Raw genomic sequence first — 22,095 nt, 5'->3', positions numbered from 1 at the left:
AACAAGATGTCCTTCCTGTCCAGTAGCTACTGCTGTGACTACCTTAAGACCATGGAAGGTAACAGAAACAAATATTCCCAACAGCAGTTTAGGTTCAGTTTCATGAACTACTTCTACCAATGCACCCATGAGTCTTCTATAATAGTTCTTGATAAATCATGTAGCCTCTCATCTTCTGCATATTTACATTCCAGCAGAACTCTTGGGTATCATTTAGACCTGTTGACTTTTTGGAATTTAAATTAGTAATTTCTTCAAAAATTGTAATTTTTCTGCACTATGGAAAAATAGCAGTGTATTCTTAGGTTAGAGATATCACCAACATTATCTGCAACTAAGACTGCAGAAACAAGTAAAACAAATGACCAATGCAAGAGAAATACACCTCAAACCTCCCTCAAACAGGGAAACAAAGATCTGTGATTTTATTATTCTATGATTTTATTTAAAATTTCAGGAATGGGTTATTTTCCATTAATAGCCCTCTCCCCATTCCCAGTCTTCCATGGAACACCTCTTAATTTGTCATTGGATTCTTGCATTTGAGGGGAGTTTTGTGTCTGCAGACCTTAGGTGTTTGCTCCTGGGGAATCCACTTTGTATGTTCTAATTTCCTCTTTTCCTCCTCTTAATAAAGTGTCACTGAGGTTGGCTCTCAGAGCACAGAAGGGTTTCTCTTTTGACTCAAGTAGCCTCTTGAGTCATACAGCTTAATCACATTGGTTTATTGCTATCTTTTGTTTTCCTCTTTGTTAGTGCACCTAGTTGTTCTCAGTAGTCTTCTGTTGATTCTCTAATTTCTAGCAAAAGCTTAGAATCAATTCAGTCTGTAAAAAGAGTGTAATACAGTTTTTGGGGAGCCCATAAGGGTGCTAGCATCGTAGTTATCGCTGTTCCAAAATGTATTTCAATCCTTCTAGAAAGTTGCAATTTCTAATCTTGATTCTGTATTATCACAAAGAATATTGGAGGTTAAAAAATGAGATCACATATTAGAAAGAATCTGTGTTGGTGAGTCATTTAGATTAAGGATAGCTAACCGTGTTGCATCTAAGTACTGTTTTTCTGCCTAATGTTCTATCTGCATATTGGATTTGTCTGTCTATGAATCTCTTCTTACATAACTATCTGGGAAATACTGCTTTAAAAAAATGCATTTTCAAGCAGTATCTTAACCAATAGATCAGAAAAGTTGTTCAAGTTTAGTAAATCAAGAAAATTCAGTATTTTAGTGACAAAAAATTTACTTTTATTAAAAAGTACAGCCTTGGTAGGCTGAAGTAGATTATATATGTCACTTCTTGCTCAGTCTTAGTGCATTTTGCCTTGACATACAGTATTTTTGTTCAAGAAAATGATTCACCAGGCAGTCTGTATTTAAAGTTTTTAGAAAGTAAGTTCCAGCTGTGCTTTCCAAGTTTATTCCAGTGTGATAGGAGGAAAGCAATACCAACACCCAATGAGAGTTAAGGATTTGCATTTATGTTCTCGAACCTATATAAAGAGGTAGAATTATCAGAGGGATGAGAGGTAAAGGAATGTTTATAGGACTGTAGCTCCCTCCTCTAATTTGCTCCCTGGCTGTGCTGAGAATGGCTGGAGCAGCCTGAGGTGCTGCTGAGGGGGCAGTGCCGTGGTGGCTGCTCCAGCCCTGGCACATGGTGGTACAGGATACTTAGATTCTAATTTGTTAAAAACACAAATCTTCCCAAAGATAACAAAATGTTATGCATAGGCTTTTAAAATCTCTTAAGGGAGAGATGTCAGGTATAAATACATACTCACTAAATCTTTTAGAGTTAATACAGTAATAGTTTTACTGCAGAGCTATAAGGTTAAAGCCATGGAAAGCTGACATGCTTTAAATTGGACACCAGTCCCCAGAGTCTGTGCTAGCTGAGGGGTGAGCCATTGCTTTTGGTTAATTCCTGACGAGTAGACACAAGTTCCTTACAGCCCATGTCCCACTCACCTCTGATCATGACCACAGTGCATGGCAAGAAATAGAAAAACGATCACATGAGTAAGTTCCTGAAACAAAATTCTACTTTTGCTACTCCCTGAGTTAATAACCCATAGCATTTTTGTTGTGCTCACTTGACAGGGTTTCTATACTAACTAAAACTGACTGAAATGTGTGAGTCCTCTGCAATATTTTAAATAAATCAGATCTTAAATGCACAGGTATTTTGGGTATGGTCTGGCTGCTCTTACATCAACTGTCCTTCTTCTTGGTTTCATTGTGCTGTCCAGGGGAGCAACATCACTCTTGAGAGTACACAACTGTAGAAATTTCCAATGTTATGTTGTCTGCATAGATGACAAAAACTATCCAAAAGCACATACCCCAGCTGTGGTACAGCTTCTGCTGTCACATAAGAATGGCAGGAAAGCACTTGCAGGTGTTTCTGACATAGACCTGTTGTACTCACAAAAACTGCCTTTCTTTTGCAAACTGTGTAATTGCTAGAGCTTCCTTACTGTTAGAATAGCAGCTAGGAGCATCTACAGTAGTAACCACTGAACCTACAGGAAGGCCCACTGTTTTGAAGTCCTGCTGAAATGCACTGTCCCAAAATATTTTGTTAGGACTGCAGAAAATTTGGATCAAAGTTGCAGATTTTAACAGATTGGCAGGAGGTGGCTGCCAGTCGGAGACACAGATGGAGGTTTTTGGAGAAGCCAGAGCAGCAAGGTCTTTCTGTTCTTTTCTTAAAACCATCAGAAGGATTAAATTTTTAGCACGTGAAGTGGCTTTATTTAGATTTTGAGATGAAACACAACAGGAAGAAATGGTATCTTTTTAAATAATCTTCCTCAGATTTTCTGTGGATTTAGGAGATCATGACCATATTTTAATTTTGTTTTGTTTAGGCAGTCTGGGCTTCCAGTATATGACTTTATACCATAAGTGAACTACACAGCAGTTCTTGTGTTTGTGGAATATTTAAATATTTGGTAATATTTGCACCTTTTAAAATCTCATGTTTCCAAGAAACTTCTTCAGAGTTTCCTATGGCAGTGGAGTGAATCTGTGATGGTGTTTTCCTCCTTTTCTTTTTTCTGTGCAGCTAAAAGAAAGGTATCAGAAAATTAGCCTTCACATTCAAGACACTTGATCACTGCAAGTTGTTGGGAGTTCAGTATTAGTTTTAATGGGTTCATATGCCAGACCACCTGTAGAGATGCAGCTTAGTCACAGCAAAAAGTTGCATGGAGATAAGGGGTAAGCGTGGCTGCTCTGACCTGTGGCAAAAGCAGCTCTGTAAACACACCAGCACACAGGGCTTCATGAATTCCCTGTGCTGTCCTGCTGCTCAGATGAACTTTGACCCCTCTGATCCATTTCTAAACAAATGCATGCAGGGAAAAGCATTTGCAGGCCTATTCTTAGTAGACTAAAACCTGTTTGATATACTGTAGTGTTAAGAGAGATGATTTCCTTTATGCCTTTACTAAGCTTTATGCAGTATTTCAATAAGCTTTTTGTTTTGATTTCTTATATGGTATTTTTCATGTGCAGGTACAGGGGTGTTCTCCACATAGCTGTGAAATGATTCACTTGGAATTTTGTGTTCAGTTGTGAATAGGTCATTGCTGAAATTCATCTGAGAATTAGATTAGTTTATTGGGAATAAACAAAAATAAATGGCTACTAAAGTGAAAGGTTATTTGGCAAAGATATAAAAGTTCAGTTAGCTTAGTTAAAATGCTTAAGTCTTTGCCTTAATAAACTTACTGTGAGGACTAAAAGGAAGATAACTTTATTAGGAATTCATAGAGGACTGGTTATAAATGGAAAGAGTGAAACATCATCTTATGAAGGAAGAATATGATACTGTGCATGAAATGCCTCAGCCATCATTTTGTTAGTTTCATTTGATCTTTCCAAAAAAAGCAGTGGAAAGACTGTTTCATTAAGCTAAATGTTGGAAACTGTAAATGAGAGTAGTCCTGCATTATTTGGGTGATAAGCAGTAGTGTAAACGTCTAGGCTACCTAGACATGGGGAATTGGATTAATTTAAATCCAGAAAGATAAAAAAGGAGGAAAAAAAATAATTGAGAAAAGTTGAATTTGAATAGATTTTATTGCTGCAGTTGCCCATCCAGTCCAATAATCTCTAGCTACCCAGCTGATGGTGATTTCCACAATGGTAATGATTTTTGTGATAAATCTGTAATTAAAAAGGAAAAAAAAAATTCTTTTTTTTTTTTTTTTTTTTTAGTTTTTGTACCATTCTTTTGTCTTTGATCATAAATGTTTAGTAGTGCAATTTAAATATATCAAGTATAATTTGAGCCTTTTGATGCATCTTTAATTTCAGATCTTAGAGCAAATTACATTTATTCGAACATCTGGTTAGACAAGTTCAATGATCTAGTTAATTCTTTGGGACAAGCATACGACTTCTTGCCCTTTTTTGGCCTGTGATTTTGATTCTGTAGTTCCTAGAACTCATGTGTTGCACCTCTTTGGTGGTCTCTAGATCTAGACAAGTGTGTTGAAGTAAATTAAAGTTATTCAGTATGCAGGTTTTCTTAAGTAATAGTCCTCTGATTTTCAGTGGTGTAAGACATAACTTTGATGTACTGTATGGTCAAGCATTGTATGCAAAAACGTCCCTTGGAATTGACTGTAACTTTGAAATGTTTTAACATGCTTAAAATGTTCCATTATCCTGTGTCATGCTTATCAATGTTTTGTTGCTTTTATAGATTATCTTTCTCAAGGGATAGATCTGTCTGGAATAGAAGTGATTGAAAATGACCTCCTTTTTATTGCAAGAGCTCGTCTTGAGGTGGAAAACCAGGCTAAAAGGCTGCTTGAGCAAGGTGTGGAGACTCAGGTAAAATACACTTTGTTCTTTACTTCCTTTCAAAAGTAAAGGGTAAAACGGTTGAGCTTGATTTCTTTTGCTTTATGTAGCACTGCCCAGTGTAAATTAAACAAAAAAAAAAAAATCCTATGTGATAAATTCTCACACATGACTATATTCAAATAAATGGGCAAAACTGGTCTTGTGCAGTATTTGAAAGAATAAAATTTTGCATGATCTGACTGGAAGAAAGTAGGTAAACTGTAAACACTCATAAAAGCTTGATGCATTCAACACCATATACAGCACTCCCAATGTTGCCAAGCTTTATAGCGAAGTATGAAAAATACAGTTTCTTAAAACTGTAAGAAGATTTCTGCATTTTAGCTGTCCTGAAATATATTGAAAAGATTTGAAAGATTTGCATTAAAACGTCAAAGAGCAATTTAAGCTTTGAGGTAAATAGTCACTGTAGGGAAATAAAAATTAATATGTGTAATTGCATTCATTCATATTAAATGTAATTATTGACATCTTAATAACCTGGCTCCATCTATTAACTATTTGCAGTATCTTTAGTGCTATTTTCTTGCCTTTGTAAACTTTCATCTTCCTTTGTCTATACTTTTTAATATTCTTCAAAAACAAAAATATTTTAAATTCTCATTGCCAGAGTGAGAGAAGAAATCTGGTACAAATTTCTATCAAATTTGGATCTTAAATTAGACAACAAAGAGGCTTAGAATAAGGCATTTTATCCTGTTTCTTACCAAGTGTTAAACTTCTCTCTAAGTCAAGATAGCATGTGTTTATACTGTTGAAGATTGACATGAAAATAGAATGTATACATAATAGAAAACCTACTGAATAAATTGGCTTGATTAAACAATTGAGGATTAAAATTTTTGGTATGTCTCTAACTTTTACTTAGATCTGTCATTTCAACTAATTTTCTGCAGTAGGAAGTCATGTTTGTGGTAAATACCTTTGACTTTTTGCTGATAACAAAGTGGTAGAAAAAAACCACCCCATTTTTCACTTGATTACTATTCCAGTGTTGAAACTTCTGGCTATTTGAGCATGTTGCCAAGCTGTGATTGCACTTTTTGCAAGCTATGAAGCATATAGGTTATTAAATAAAGATTGACGGAAGACGGCCTAAGAAAAAGCAAGTGGACATTTATTTTAAATGTAGCAAAAGTCTTCATCAGTGCGAACTTGTTCTAGTTTTTCATGTCAGATTTGACCTTCTCTGATAATTTTCTCTTCATATTAAGTACTAAAATGGAACTGACAAAGAAACCCTGGGGAAATCAATCCCACTCCACCTGAAAAATAGACAGATTTATTAGGTGTTCCAGGCTGTCTCCAGGTAATCAAGAGATTATTAAAGTATATGCCTGTTGTGCTTTAGCCAGGGGCCTCTTTCCAACAAATGGAGGAGTGTTTGGAAGAAAATTATTAGTGCTTAGTCATATCAGAAATGGGGATGTTTTCATGAGGAGGTGTTGGGTTACGCATCACAGGTTTGTTGCTGGATATGATTTGTGAATTTAATGTTGAGAACAATAGTTTGCTTTAGAAAATACATATGCAGGCATTGCCCAAGAAATCTAGAATTTGAAATGTGACTAGTGAATAGCATGTCCTTGATTCCTGTTATTGTGTTTTACTGACAAGCTGATTTACATCTATACCTTCCAACCCCTGAAACTTCCTTAAAGAGCACTTGGGACCTTCATCTTTTCTCCTGTATTAAGTACTAAAGAGTTCCTCAGATGAACTGTCTTCCTGCCAGTATGTATTCTGGTGGCTCTCTGTACCTTTGAGAATAGTGCATCTGTATTTATTCAGGTGTTTCTGCAGTTATTTGATATTCATATTTGCAAATGCAGTTTTAGTTTCCACCCTTATTTTCATCTGCTGTGTAAATAATACGAGATCAATTGCCTACATAAGAGTGAGCTGTACTTCTACATTTCATGTAGCACTTAAGAGAAAAATGATCCTTATGTCTCCATTTTAGAGTATTTCAGTGTCCACCTAAAAGAGAAGCAGGCAGTGGAAATAAATTTTAAAAAGTAAGACTGGAAGTATTTGTTTTTAAACAAAAGCCATTAGAATTTGGTGAATGTACTCTCTAGAATTCAGCTTTTTTTCCAGAGATACTGCTCGAAGTTACTCTGACAAAAAGAACAGAGCTAAAAAGTCTAAGCTGCTACATTTAACATTTTTATATATCCCCTTTGATTGGGATAGAGACTTTTTTGTTCTTTTTATTGTTTATTTAATGATGTATAAGTCACATGCTAGTGAGCTGTGCACAGATTCCCCCAAATAATGTCCAGCAGTAGCACATGAAAGCAGATACTTATACCTAAGTAATACATTGTCTCTTTCTGTTCATTTTAATTCATGTTTTTATGGAATGTCCACCACCATGGTGTTTGTGTATTTCTCAGAAAAAATGAAACCTCTTCCCCCTTTGGAAATGTGGCATTAGCCGTTGGCTGCTTTAGAAGTGAGGCCTTCCACTCCTCTTCCTGGTGGAATCTTAAAGCTGCTGTCTGGGTATAGACTAGAAGTTTCTGTCAGTGTGTCTAAACAGGCTCTCATAGAGCTGCAAACCACACTTGCCTTCCTAATCCTTTTAGAAAGAGAAAGTTCTCTTTGCTATTATTGACAAGTTCTCTTTGCTATTGTGAACACACAGGTACCAGTGGCTACAGGCAGGTTTTTATTGTTCTGTGTGCTTTGTTAGGCACTCCTAGTGTACATAGCACAGATAGACAGTCTTTCGTGACCCATAGAACGATTCAAAGAAAATGCATTCTAACCCCATCTTTATTTCTAGTCCTGAACTCCTTGCTGGCTTTCCTTCATACTGTAAGCAGGCTAATGGCAGATAGCATAGGAAGCAGGAAAGACAGCTTTAGCAGAGATGCATCAAGAACATGATTAAAAGCCAGCCTTCTAACAGAAGCTAGCAATGTTTTCTGCTTTAAATTTTTTAAAAAGAGATATATCTGCATCTTGCAACCACCTGAAACATCCCCATCATTTCTTTTGCTCCCATTGAACCCTGGACTGAAGAATCTAGACTTGCTCTTGGCCCCACTTCACCCCTGTTTTCAACAGCAATATTGTGTAAAGTAGATATGAATAATAAGAAATTACCGGGGAAAAGAGAAATTTGTTGAGCTTATCAAAGCTCAATTCCAGGTAGAACAGTTTTTCCAGACACGGTTTTGTCTGCTACATGTAAAAATGAGAAGCTCATGCCTCAAACCCTTCCTGCTATATTGCCATGCTAGGTGTGGGACTTAGAGGGATAAGCAAACTTAGCTCCACCTGGTAATGACAATATTGGTAGCTTTAGGAGCCAGGCCATGTGTGTGCAGAAAGGAGCTGCATTTCCATCTCCTCCATCCTCTTAAAAGGTAGCCTTAGTTCTGAGCTAGGTTCAGTGCTTTAAGCAGCAGCTGTGGTTGTAAGAAGGATGGATTTTTGCATGTGTGAAATACATTAGGGACCTATGTTCTTGTTTGTGACTTTACTGATACCAATTGTAATAATTAGGGCATAGGCTGTGAGGTATCAATGGTATCATTAAAGATAGATTAAAATATAGCAGGATGTGGTGTAGAAATGAGAGCGGAATTCAGATTTCCCTGGGTTTGCACTTTAAACAGTTTGTCCTTCTGTGTGTTACAGAAACATTCTGTATATTTGACCACAAAATAAAAATTTTCCTTCCTTGTCTCCTGGAGGAATCTGTAGATGTCTGACTAGTTTGGTTTTGCTGGGTTTTTTTGGTTGGTTGGTGGGGTTTAAATTTTTTTTTTTTACATTTTAGAGAAATTATGCTGTGTTTTATTGTCCAGTTTCCTGTATATAAGATGTAAGTGTAAGCCTAATAAGTATCCTTTGTTGAACTGGGTGTGCTGTTTTTTAAAAAATACCCAGATTTATTTTTTCTCCAGAATGAAGAGCTTTGCTAATTACAGCCTTGCAGAATGAAGAAGAGGGGAAAATAATGTAGAGAAATAAATCCTAAACTCTACTTCTGACACTTGTTCAAATGCTGGATTTTTATTAACAGGATAAGTAGGTAAACAGTATGATCTGAACAAAAATTTCTTAGTTATTCACATTGTAGCATCTTTGTACTGTTATTATTTTGGGCATATTTGGGGACATTTTGAGTTTTCATAATTCATTGAGAAGAATTTGTTTTGTGAATTATTCTGTTTTGCATTCTTTTTCATGCTGAGCCTTTCCTCTCAGTTGTTGTCTCTGGAACAAGTGCAGTTTTTTTTACATTAAAAAATTATTAACTAGAAGTATATGCATAAGTGTTCTTGACTAATGCTGTTTAGTGCCTGAGAAAAAATGATGGGAGGATGAAGTGTCTGCATAATTAACCAGTTGTCTGGAGGTGATGATCCAGGACTTGCTCAATTTATCTCAGTTCAGTCCCTAAGCTAGGTGCTTTGTAGTATATCTTGCAGTGTTATAGCAAAATTGGTGAAATTAATCTGAGATCTCTCATAGACCAGCATTTAATCTCTTGTCAAGGATCTCTAATAGGTCTTGTTTCTTATTCCCCAAGGGGTTGGAGGGGAAAGTATGTACATAATTGACCAGTTATCATCACTTAGACACAATCATCAAGAAATTGCATAATTTATTTCATTTCAGGGCCCTCTGAGCTGAGTGTTTGTCTACTACAGCTTACAGGGTTATGGCAGGATTGGTGAAATTGTTCTTAAATTGGTTATAGGTTAGTGTTCAATCTAATATCAAGGATCTTAAGCAATACATACACTTACTATCCTGTGGCAGCATTTTCCAGTTGTGCAAATGCACTTCAAAATGTTTGAGATATTCAGATATTAAGAAGGGTTGGTGTTGGGCTCCATTTCTCACTTTTTTGATGAAACATGGAAAAATAGAATAGTGTTGTGTTTTCTAATTGCTTCTAATTATTGCTACCAAAAGTGTGGATGGCTCTTGGGGCATGACTGTCTGGGCAGGGTCCTGTGATTTTGCGTTTTTCAGTTTCTTTCAATCTTGCCTACTTTAGCAAGAGTATGTGTTCCACTGAAACATCCCTATTTCTAGATTAGTTCATGATATTTAAACACTTTCATTTAAATCAACATCTGCCTTCTGTTTTTTGCTGGTTTAGTGTCATCTTCAGATGAATGCTTCATTGTGAAATGGACTGTGTAAGTGCATGAATATGCTTTTCTAAAGTTGTCAGCTCTGAAGATGTGCTTGACTGTAGAGCAAAGTCCGGTGTTGTAGCAGGATGTCATTTCCTGTGCCCTGTGGTTGTGTAGGGGCCTCTTCAATGTTCAGCTTTAGTTCATTTAGCTTAGAATGTGTTACATTACCCACACTGATGTACTGTGCTACTCAAAAGCACAATTTTTAGTTTCCAGATGTTTTTGCCTACACTTTGCTGCTTTTACGTATTAGCTATCATATTTTGTCATGGCTTTTAAATAATCCAAGCCCTTATGCACTTCAGCATGTCAGTGGGATTGATTGCTGTTATGTAGATGTACATAACTGCATAGGTGTGCATAATTACAAAATGATCATTAGAATAGCAAATAACGTACAAAAAGAAAGAGAGAAGAACCCCTCCAGTCTGCTCATAGCCATTAATGTTTTTATCCACATACTGTTGGTTGCCCTCATAAAAAGCCTGGAATAACTAGATTTAAAATGCTACTAAGAGTATGCTTTTTAAAGTAAAAAAGTAATCATTGCTTCTTTCTTTTTTTTTCTTTTCTTTTTATTCTGACATTTATTTCTATCTTGAAAGCTAGTAGTTGGAATTTAACCTCATTACTGTCAAAAGTTTAACCAATATAGTACACTTTAGGCAGTAGTTGTTACATTTCCTTATTATGCTACAATCTTAATTCCCTGCAGGAGATCCTGATGGAAACTAGACTGAGACAGTTACTTCGTAATGGAGTGATTGACTACAGTATGATATAGAAATAGAAGGCATTTCTGATTATTCAGAAGTCAGTTATTTGAATCTAGAGTAAGAAGGCTGAAGTCGTATCTGTAAAGAGGAAAACTTGAACCTGCTTGCTACTTTTGGCATAAGATGAGGGTGGTAGCTATAGTTGACTTTAAATCATCTAGTTTTGTTTAGTGAAAATGGAGTATGAAATCCAAAGTTTTTTATTTAAATTCATGTTAACTACCCATTTTTCTGCTTATTTCTAATGTAGACAGAGAAGACTTATTCCAGCATGTTTAGCTGTCATATTGGCTTTTGTTGTGAACGATCACAATGGCATTTTGGTCTGTTTAATTAAAATCCTACTAACTTACACAGTTTCTATCCTTTCTTTTAGAGTAGCTCTGTATACATATGGAGCATTTTCACTTAATGTGTTTAAATGTCTTCACATGTTTTACTTTATCCTAACTTTAAGTTTCTTTGTCGTAGAAATATACTCATGTTGCATTATTCAATTTTATTTTTCATCTTTAGTCTTATGGTTATGGTTTTCATGATCTTGTTAACTTGCTAAATCAGATTCCTTCATCTGGCCATCTGGTGCATGGCACTACTGAGGGAGTTTTCTATAAATCTAAATTATTTTTTCCTTGAACTATTCTATTACGATGTGATGCAGCAACGTATGGCTCATCTAACAACGAAAAAATATCTTCCAAGTATATATTAGTTATATCCTACATCTGAACAGCAAACTCCACAGGGATTAATGGAACCTTATAACATTTTCCCTTTACTATTCTGGTCTAAAAGGAGTTTGTTTTATCTTAAAGTATGATCTAATGGAACTGAAGTGTTAACCACGCCTCAGTAATTCAAAATCACCAAGCTAAACACTAAGCATGATTTTATACCTCTGAACTATGGATTAAAATAAACCACAGATTTCTCGGCAACATAATCGGCTGGTACTGATATAACCTAGAATATCCTTTCAGTTTCCATAGGAACAGATGATAGAATGTTTTGAATCTTGGAACAGCTAAAATGAATGTCTGACTTCAATATAGTTCACTTTTACTTTGCAGCTTGCAACCTCTGCATGAAAGGGCTAAAAATGTGCATTAAAAAGGATGGTGGAATATTGGCATAATACAAATTAAAGTGGTTTTAGGAGCAGTAGTAACAATAAAAAAATAGTATTGGAAGTAAAAATGTTTCTATGCATAATTCTTTAGGTGTTAGCTCTGTATTTTATTTTACAGGTGCAAAAGGTGTTCTCAATTCCATAGGAAAAGAAAACCATTAATTATGCCTTTCTGTTAATGGCTCATTTATTAAATGTTTTACAAAAAATCATCTGTGTCTTGTTGGTCATCTCTAAACTTCATGTCCAGCCATTGTTTAATCTCACTGTGTTACATTGTATTAGGTGTATTTTCTGATTGAAATAATTTGTAGAACACAAGAAAACTTCATGTAGCCAGAAAGAGAAGGTCAGCAAAATTAAACGGCATATGTAGAGTGTTATTTAGGTGACTACAGCAAAAAATGATTATTGAAGAACAGGCAAGGAAACATGCCAGCTGGAGTAGTACCTGTTTTATTAGATGTTTGACCTCAATTTAACAGGTCATGCTAAATCAGAGGAGATATGCTTTGAGTGTAAAAACATTAGCAATATTTATTTATCTCTTTGAGATAGATAAATGGGTAGGTAACTCCAGTATTGATGTAGAGGGAAAGTATGGAGATCTTGTTAACAAACCATTAGGAATCTGAGTGCCCACAACCTGAAGCATTGTGCATGCAGGTAAAAATGATAGTGTGTGACTGATTGTTCAGTACTTGGGCTCTTTTCTGTACCTCATTTAAGGTACAACATGTTCTCCATTTAAGATACTTGGTGCTTAAACATTTTGTATGGGGAAATTAGGATGGTACTGAAAGTAAAAAAAAAAAAAAGAAATAAAATAGCAAAGAGGTAATGAGTTGTGATAGTTTCTTTTTTCAGTGAAACAGGGTTTTGAGAGAATGGAGCTGCACTGTGCTAATATAGTTCAAATAGTAACTTGTTTCCAGTGTCTGTATTCCAAGACTATTTTAACTACCATTAATATAAAAGATTCCTGAGAGCTGTAGTTATTGGAACATATGGGCAAGTCCAATAGCGACATTTTGAAAACAGGAGGATTTTAAAATAAAAGTGAGATTTAGGGCTTTCCTGTTCTGTATTAGAATATTGTTTGCTGTTGTAAATGTGTGGAAGACCCTCTTCACAGGTTACTTTTTGAATATTGATCCTTTTTCATTAATGATTCAGTTTTTAATTTTGCAACATCCTTTAGAAAATTCCTCAGTGTGTGTAGTAGGTGTTCTAGGCAAGTATTAGCAAACCTCATTCCATAACTGGGCAAATACAGAGAAGTTCTGAATGACAAGAAATAAACAGGTAGGTTCTTAACAAGTATCGGAGTTTGTAAGTTTCTATGCTTTAATGATTAGGCAACACTGGCCCTTTTAAACAACACTGGCCTTGTTTAATGAAAATGCTTTTTTTTCCTGTATGAAAATAACATTTTTTCTTAAACCCCGGAAACTTCTATTTTCTCACCCACTAATACCTTCAACTGAAATATTTTCAGGTCAAGTAGAAAAAACACTTTAAAATAAATGTAAGTTTTAGTTCTTTAATTTATGTTCAGCAGAAAGCTTTCAGGTATGGGGTTAAGCACAGGGGACTCATTAATTGGGCAGGGAAGGGCCCCTTGCCTTCCATCCATCCCCCTTTCCCAGTCAGCAGCTCTGGGAGCCTGCCTCCCCAGCTCTGGGCTGTCCCATGGCCATACAGCTGTGCAGCATTCTCACCTGCATTTCACTCCAGCCAGTTCTGATGAACTCCTGCAATACTCAGGATCAGGTTCAGGCCTTAAAAATGTTAAGATTTTTATGCACTGGATATTGAAGTTTTGAAGTGTCTATTAGCAGAACAAACAAAATGCACAGGTTTTCCTTTTTGTGACGTGGCAGTATGGGGAGGTACTGTGTTACAATATATTAGCAGCTATTGTTTTGTAAAACCTTCAAATTCAATTAGTTTGAGGTTAGAGAACATTTTCTTTCTGTCCTTTGGATTTTTTTTTCAAATCGTAATAAAGCAGAGAACTGAGATATGAAGTGCTCGTTGTTTCCCAGATTTGGATTTCCTGTCTCCACTGGGGTGGTGGCAATGGCAGCAGCTTCCTCTGCAGTACCCATGGTTAGGGCATGCAGCTGTCCTGCCTTCCTCCATCCTTCAGCTGGATGCCATTACACTGCCACTTCCCTAGGCTTCAAAATGCCTTCAAAAGCATCCAAATTAAGAAGTCCTCTCATACTGGATATCCTGCTCTATTACCTCTGTTTGTGACCCCAGCTGAGCCCACCAGCTTCTGAGAGCCCTGTATTTGTATCTGAAATGCTGCTGCAGATCAGCCCATGGCCCAGGCGAGCCCAGCAGACCTGGGAACTGCCACCTCCTTTGCTGTCCGTGTCCCCTGCAGTGCTGGAGGATGTGTTGGCTCGGGGCTTTGGGTGGCTCAGCCAAGGGCGTGATATTTCTTGTTGATCATCTGTTAGCACTCCTGACTATTAATTGTACCTCTGCTGGACACGTGTTCCAGAGTAGTCTGCAAAGCAGACAGCCCCAGTGAGATGTTGTCAACAGCAAATGGAGCATGAAACACTTGCTTTTCCTTCCCTCAGTGGCAGGTAGTACGCCGTGGTGTAAGGAATTCATAATTAGTTGACATGAGGCACAGACTCAAATGCACTGCCTTTAAGCAAATATTGAAAACAGAAGAAAGCAAGAGACTGCATTTTGAGGAGAAACCTGCTTGGACAGACACATGTATATTTAATCAGTCTTCAATAATTCATGTAATATTAATGTGAAGCATATGGTAATACAAGTGTTTAGTTAAAATGGTTTTGGCTGAAATTTTAATACTGAATTGGGAGTTGTTGCCTTTTATATCTTAAAATTCTTTGGGAAAAGGTAGAATTAGCTTAAGTAAATTATTTAATATTACTGCAACTATGTGTGTTATACATATTTAACTGAAAATAGTTTGGTCCTTAAAGTGACTAAGCTTCTTTAACTAAAACTGTGTCTAATTTTGCACAATAATTTTGTGCCTTGACCTCTTTCAGTGCCTTTCCCAGAGAATCCATTGCTATCTAAACTGTCATTTTTTCCTTTACTGTTTTTCTTCTGACACGGTACTGCTTTATGTTTGCTAGTCTGATTTTTTTTTTAAAAAAAGACAGCTGCAACAAATAGTATAAAATACAGATTATGTTACAAAAACAGCAAAAAATGGGAGACATTGATATTGCTGCTCAGTTTTCTAGGTTTCTTAACAGTTTATACAATAGTGATACTTTATTAAAATTATGAAGTTAAGTCTGTATCTTTTTAACTTGACCTTGTTTTGTAATGCCGTAAAATTAATCAAGTTTTCCTTTAACAGACAAAAAAATTATGGTAGCAACTCTTTTATAAAGCTCTTTAACCAAGCGTGGTATTTCTTTGAGTACAATAAAGATTGAGCAATTACTTGAATAATCAGTAATTTACATCTTGAAGCATGCCCAACATTTCTGCTGGGTAAACACGTTGGAACCGCAGAAGAATGGAAAACACAGTCATCTCATGCCAAAAATCCAGATGTGCAGGTCCAACTCATTCATTTTTCAGAGCTGTAGCTTTTCCCCATACACAATGGGCATTCCAGAATGAAAGTCTTGTAAAAGAGGAGGGGATGATGAACTCCTCAGTGAACACTGTTGGGAAAATGGGACTACTCAGGAAGCACCTGGGCATATATGTTCAGATACCCATATTTTAAGGTAATAGAGATAACATAGTAACAGGAATTCCTAGTGAGCATTTTAAAGGGGGATAAAACAAGAGTCAAGTAGAAAGACAGTGAAAAGGCTTCATGCATTAACATCTCCTTAGGCAGAATTAGTTGATACCAAAATCTGTCCCTGGTACTGTTTGCTGAGCCATGCTGAGGCTGCACTGCTGCTTTGCCTCTGTCGCTCTGACAGAACATGAGTGCAGTGAGTGCCCTTGCCAGGGGCAGTGGGGGCAGCGTGTCCGTGTTTCATCCTGCTCCTCTTGGGCACACAGCACACCTGCAACAGGGTGCTGACTCACAGTCCCTCTCCAGAGCTCAGATGGAGCTTTGCAACTTTTCCCCTCCAGGAGCAGGGAGGAAGGGAAGATGAACTCCTTTCCGTCTTCTCCCCTCCCTCCTCTAGCACTGTATATGAGCAAAGCTAAAATCCATATGCATTTGGGAAGGAATGTGTGCTGTAGTAGGAGTTACCAGTAAGGAGGATGGGAGAGTGCCATATGTTCTCCTGCACTGCAGGTTTTACTCTTTCTTGCAGATTTGTTCTAAAATCCTATTGATTTCTTGTCAAAAAATGTAGTTGTCTTTTGTACTTGATCAGTATTGTAGAAGATCTGGCTATTCCTGCTTAGTGTTGCTATTCTTGTGTTTATTGGGATGTAAGTATTGACTTATTTGAGAAAAGCCTGAGACACTTTGTTCTTTCTTATTAATGTTAGATGAATGATTTTCCTAAATTCAGATCTAGGTCAGTATTTATGATTACTGTTGTGGTTTTTGTGTACTGCATATTGAAAACCACATTCCTCAAGCACATATGTTTCATCCCGTAGAAACTTGTGGTGTGACAGTGCTGGTTGCATTTTGCTGCAGGTTTGTGGTTTTTTCTGCCTAAGGGGATGTTAATGCATGAAGCCTTTTCATTGTCTTTCTACTTGACTCTTGTTTTATCCCCCTTTAAAATGCTCACTAGGAATCTGAATTTCAAAGTTGTCTGCAAATAAATACAAGCAACCTTTCCACAGACTTAAGACTTTTTCATTTGCTGTGCAGCTACAGCCTATTCTTCTATCCTTTTGGGGAATTCACTCCCCTTGATTCAGCATTCTGCCACACCTTAGAATTAAATTTAATATACTTCATGATCAAGGATATTTTTCTCCTTAATAGAAGATACTATTCTTCATAGAGACCCTCTGACAGTCTTTCCTCATATGACACAGTGGGAAAGCATCACTGTGTCAAGTATTGTTGCTTCAGTGCAGGTTGTAAAAATAAAATAGTGAAATTGATAAGTTCACAGAGTTCTGCAGTGAGCTAAGAAACCTTGTGCTGGTGTAGTTTGCCTGTACAATGCTGGACACAGACTTATATTCATCAGATGGTGAGCTGTAAGGTGTAAAGAATAACAAGTGTTATGAGCTGGAAATTATATTCTAAAGCAAGGAATTTGATAATTAGTTAACTTTCATTGGACTGAACAGTACTGAATCTTAAATTGTATAGCTGTGTAAATAAAATAGTGTTTGCTCTGAGATTTAACATGGCAAAACTGCTGACAAAAATAAAGGCAGTCATTGAAGTAATGGCCTGGCCTGTGAACATCTGAAAATCTATGTCATGCATATTTTTTTTAAATGGAAATGAGGTCTACATTTATACTTTACATTCACTATTCAGTTTAGAAATCTTACAATGTTAGAGCATATCTTTGGGATTTTCTTTTCAGAAAAGATAAACTTTAGCATAGTTTTTAGTTCTGTTCAGAGGCTTTCAGTCTTAATTCTAGGTCAAATGATAAGAATTTTAAAAATATGTTAGGCAGTTGCCTTTAACTAGATCTCAGATTAGTTTTTTAATCCACAACTGAAATATTTTTTCCTTATACTGAGAGTACCTTATACTTTGTGCCTTGATAGTGGTATGTGGAAGAGTGAACTTAATCCTACATCTTGATGAGTAACTGCACCTACATGTCATTTCTCTTGCACATTAAGCTTCTCCTTGAAACCTATACTAGTAAATAAAGTGTGCCTCAGGTGAAAGTGCTAAATGTTCTGAAACACTTTTGTTTTTTACACAGCATACTATTATGTATTCCAGTTTCCATAAGGGATTTTTGCATGCTGAAAATTTTATTTTCCGTACCACGCTTATTTATATTTCATGGTAGTTAAGTTCACAATTTATGTGTCATTCATACAAGAGAAAATACTAGGGGTATAACAGCTGAATTTTAATAATGGATGGGGAATTACTTCGATGCAGTAGTTTTCCTAAGGCCCTTTAAGTTAAGGATCTCTGTCAACAATCCCTTTGAATCTTTTATATATACTCAAGGTTTACCTTGGCTGTGAGTGGCGGTCTGGCAAAGCTAATAATACTGCTCATAATTTAAGTGTTCATTTCTGCTTCTGTGTTTGTGACTTTCTTGGGATGGGGGAGAAGCTGGGCTAAATTAAAGATTCTAATTATTGTCTTTATCTTGTGCATTAGACCAAAATTGTTCTTTGATGTCAAGTAGCTCATTTCTTCTGTAGACAAAAACTGCTGTTCATACAAGTAGAGACTTTGACATAGAATTTCTGAAAAGATGTCATGCTGTGTGATTGTACATATGTGCTGGGAATATTATTTCAACTTCATATTATTAAATTTTGTTTCTGAGGATCATCATTATTATTGATTTGAAGTCACAGGGAGTTTTCACACTAACTGGTATCATTGAAGAACCTTTCCAACCCAAGCTGTTCTGTGCTACACTTTACAGAACATCTAATTATGCGGCAGCATCAGATGTAGAGTTTGGACTGGGGCACGAGGCACATTGTCACAGTCAGCCAGTACTGCTGAGAGGGAGCCTTTTTGTATTCCCCTGAGCTGGGAATTATAAAATTACACATCTGTGATACAGGAACTTCATTAATGAAGTTAACTCAATTAAAGACGGAGTTTTGGTTTTTTTAAATATGTAGGAGCCAGAGACACCTCATGGTTATTGTGAGTGGAATTCAAATTCCATATGCCTTAATATGAGATTTCTGTTTGTCCAGACTAGACTGTCTTTGCGTTGTGAATTCTAAACCTGTCCACCTGTATAAATTGTGTACCATGATGGTTTGCTATCCTCTTTTCTGCCTTTTTTAGGTCCATGAGAATGTTGAGTAGAACCAGAATTAGGACAGTCAAAGAAAGACGCAAGTGTTAGAGTGTCACACACTTGGGTTATCCCACCCTGTTCTTTATGTTCATCGTTAGACCACGTTGGCTTGGCTTACTTAGGAAAGTCACTTAAAATAGTGTCAGCCTTGCTTCAAATCAAAACATGTTACATCTCCTATTCAAAGGTACGTTTTCTCTGTCACGGAAATAAATTACTTTGGTTTGGCATGAGTTGTTTCTGACAAAGCCATCTTGGCTATTATTTAGCACCATATTAAAATTTCCTTGTGCATATCAAAAGGTAATTTAGCTGTGCAGTCAAATGTAAACAAGTTATTACGTTTTGGCAGTAAGACTTAAAATATTACTGTGCTGTTTGATGGTCCAGTTTTGAAGAAAGAAATGTATGAGATGCTAATTTCAGAATTTCAGACTGTGAAACATACCTCCAGCGTTAATGACTTTTTTATAGGAAAGCTTTAAACTTCATGTATTGTTTGCATTTCAACTCAAATTTCTGGGAATTTTCTCACGTAGATTGGTAATTGAGGTGCTTTCTGGACGTAATTAGTGCAGCATACTGTAATTAATGAACTTGCAATCACAAAATGTAGATATATTCTTAAAGTACTACAACTTGGATAATGAAAACATTTACAACCTGTATCATTCATGGAAAACAATAGTACTCCTTAATATAATTTGCACTGAATCAGTGATCTCCTTTTCTCCTTCTTCAGCCCCCGCCGCTAATAGTTATTTTAAGATCAGAATTAACACTTACATATATACAGCTCCTGTAAATCAGATTTTAAAAAGTACATTTTTGACAATGCTGAAGCTAAAGTACCTTTTCTAGTGTGGGTCACACATCATCTGTAAATACGTGGCAAAATTCTTCTGTAAAAAAGCATTTATGGAAAACCTTATGTTTATGAAAGCCTATTATTCTAATCATTCCAGATTTTTACTTCTGTACATAGCTGTACATCCATTTAAGAGGTAGGAAGAGACATTTTTGTGGGCTACTATAGTTGAATCTCTTGACAGCCAAATGAGATGATTAAATGGGACTAACATCATCTACTCCAAAACCTTTTAAAAAAAGTCACATAGTTGGAGACAGTTTCTGACCAGCTGTTAAATGAGATGTCAAAGTGTGTGCATCTAAAAGTTTCATGTTACCTCTCATCCCCTCTGTTCTCCTCCCAAGATGTTGGAGAAAATAAGTCTGCTTATCAAAATAACAAAATAAAAGGATGTAGAAAATATAAAATGTAAATTTGGAACATGGCCAAATTCACAATACTCTAAACTGTGCTCATTCTGTCTCAGTAATAGGATTTGGAAGAATTTAAGAAAAGAGCACAAGAAATTTTAGCAATATAAACCCACTGTCACAAGAATAAATGTTTAAATACTGGGGTTATTTAGTATATAAGGTAAACAAGTTGTGCAAATAATATACATGTAAGCATATAAGACAGTGAGTGATACAGAGAAGACAAAATGGAGTCCTTTTAGATTTTGCAGTTTTCTAACCAGGTCACACACTTGTTGTCCAACAAAGAAGTTTCAGGGTAGTATACAATTTCTACAACATGTTTCTTATAAAGGTCACAACAGTAAGAAAAATTATTTGTTAAGTATTAATTTTAGACCAATGAAGGTGCTAATATCTCTGAAACAGTCACATTTGAAATGTAAATTTTAAGAATTTAATGTGTGTCATTTGTGGACAGTATTTCCATTTAAAATCTTAGAAATCTCTGAAGATGTCTCTGTCTCAGAAAAGGTGCAGGCATCTGTCTCTCCAAAGAAAGGTGGAACTTCGTTCCTTTTAATTTTCAGCATTAATTCACACACAAGTTAACATAAAATCAATGGTGTGTTGTACAGTCTTGACAACACAGTCAAGACTTCTTCTCGTGGGGAGCTTTGGTTAATCATTTTACAGTTAGCTTTAAAAATAAAGTACACTCAGTCATGATACTTATGTGCTTTGCTTTCGCAGTAATGCCAGAGAATGCAAAAAAGAGAGTAACAAAAATTGCATTACCATTATATTTGTAATAAATGTTAGAGGAAAAATTGTTAACCACTAGCAATTTCTTTGCTTGTGAGAATATTAGACTGCATGTGCCTGAATTTAGGAGAGAGGATGTGCTAGGACGTGTTTAGTCTCTTGAAAATAGTGAAGTCTAGAAAGTCCAAGTGCTGTTATTGTGGTATAGATGGTACTATTTGCATGGAAGTATTTTTGCATATTCTGCAAATAACTTTTTTTTTTTTTTTTTCAAAGAGATCTTCAACAACATTTCAGTGCTTATTACCTGTTTCATAGGCATTGATGACCTTTTCAACAGTGTGAAGGCATATTTGTATATGACAGCTGGTTAGGCTGGAGCAAAATATTAGATTTTTATCTGGGATTTATCAGGAGGTCTGCTTTGCTAACTTCTGACACAATTTATTATGTAAGATAACAATATTTTAACAATGGCATTATGTTAAAATTAAAACTCTTTGTTATGCTTTAGCATATCCATAATGTCAAGACTTGGCTGGCATATATGTTGTCAAGAGGTCACTAAAAATGACTTTTGGGTATAGCTTAAGTGTGCAGAGGTTACAGTTTAACTAAGTAATGTCGTAATTCTGTGATATTCTGCAAGTAGGCTCTCCTCCTTAGCTCTCCTTGTGGACTCAGATAAATAGAGAGGCCCTTTAGTTTTCAAATTTGTGTTCTGAAATTCATTATCTTCTTGGCAAATTTTTTCACATGAAAAATAAGCATTAAAAGACACTTAAATATGTGCATATTTGTAAAATTCATCCTTGGTTGCTGACTGCTGCAAGTTAACCTCAGCAGTGTGCTTTGATATGACAGAAGTGATGTCGCAATGTTTATCCAAATGACATTGTCACAGGAAATAGCTATTATTAGCCCAAATGTTTCCCTTTTAGGAATCCTTTCAAACTTGATCTGCCTCTTTGAGTTTATTTTGATACAAGTTCCTGAAAAGGTCATGCCCTTTTATTACAAAATCTTTTGCCTCTCTTTTTTTTTATTTGCTTGAAAAGCCAAGCTAACACAACCATAATTAGATGCTCTGTCTTGCAAATGACCCACAGAAGTATTTATCACCCAAGAAAGTTCTTGATCTAGAGTTTTTGTAAACGTGATATCATATTAGATGTCAGAACGATTCCACAAAGTTCAG

At 36.0% G+C, this 22,095-nt stretch overlaps 1 protein-coding gene across 3 annotated transcripts in view; it reads left to right on the top strand.

The window, feature by feature from the left end:
- COG5 (component of oligomeric golgi complex 5) overlaps positions 1-22,095 on the top strand; it is a 174,228-nt gene that overhangs the window by 67,252 nt on the left and 84,881 nt on the right. For all 3 annotated transcript variants that reach the window (XM_059472074.1, XM_059472073.1, XM_059472075.1), the window contains exon 7: positions 4,719-4,849. In XM_059472074.1, coding sequence (XP_059328057.1) covers positions 4,719-4,849 — 131 coding nt within the window. The remainder of the gene's footprint in view (positions 1-4,718; positions 4,850-22,095) is intronic.

The sequence above is a fragment of the Ammospiza nelsoni genome, chromosome 5 (genome assembly GCF_027579445.1).
Source record: "Ammospiza nelsoni isolate bAmmNel1 chromosome 5, bAmmNel1.pri, whole genome shotgun sequence".
Lineage (NCBI taxonomy): Eukaryota > Metazoa > Chordata > Aves > Passeriformes > Passerellidae > Ammospiza > Ammospiza nelsoni.
This window is presented reverse-complemented; position numbering and strand designations above follow the sequence as displayed.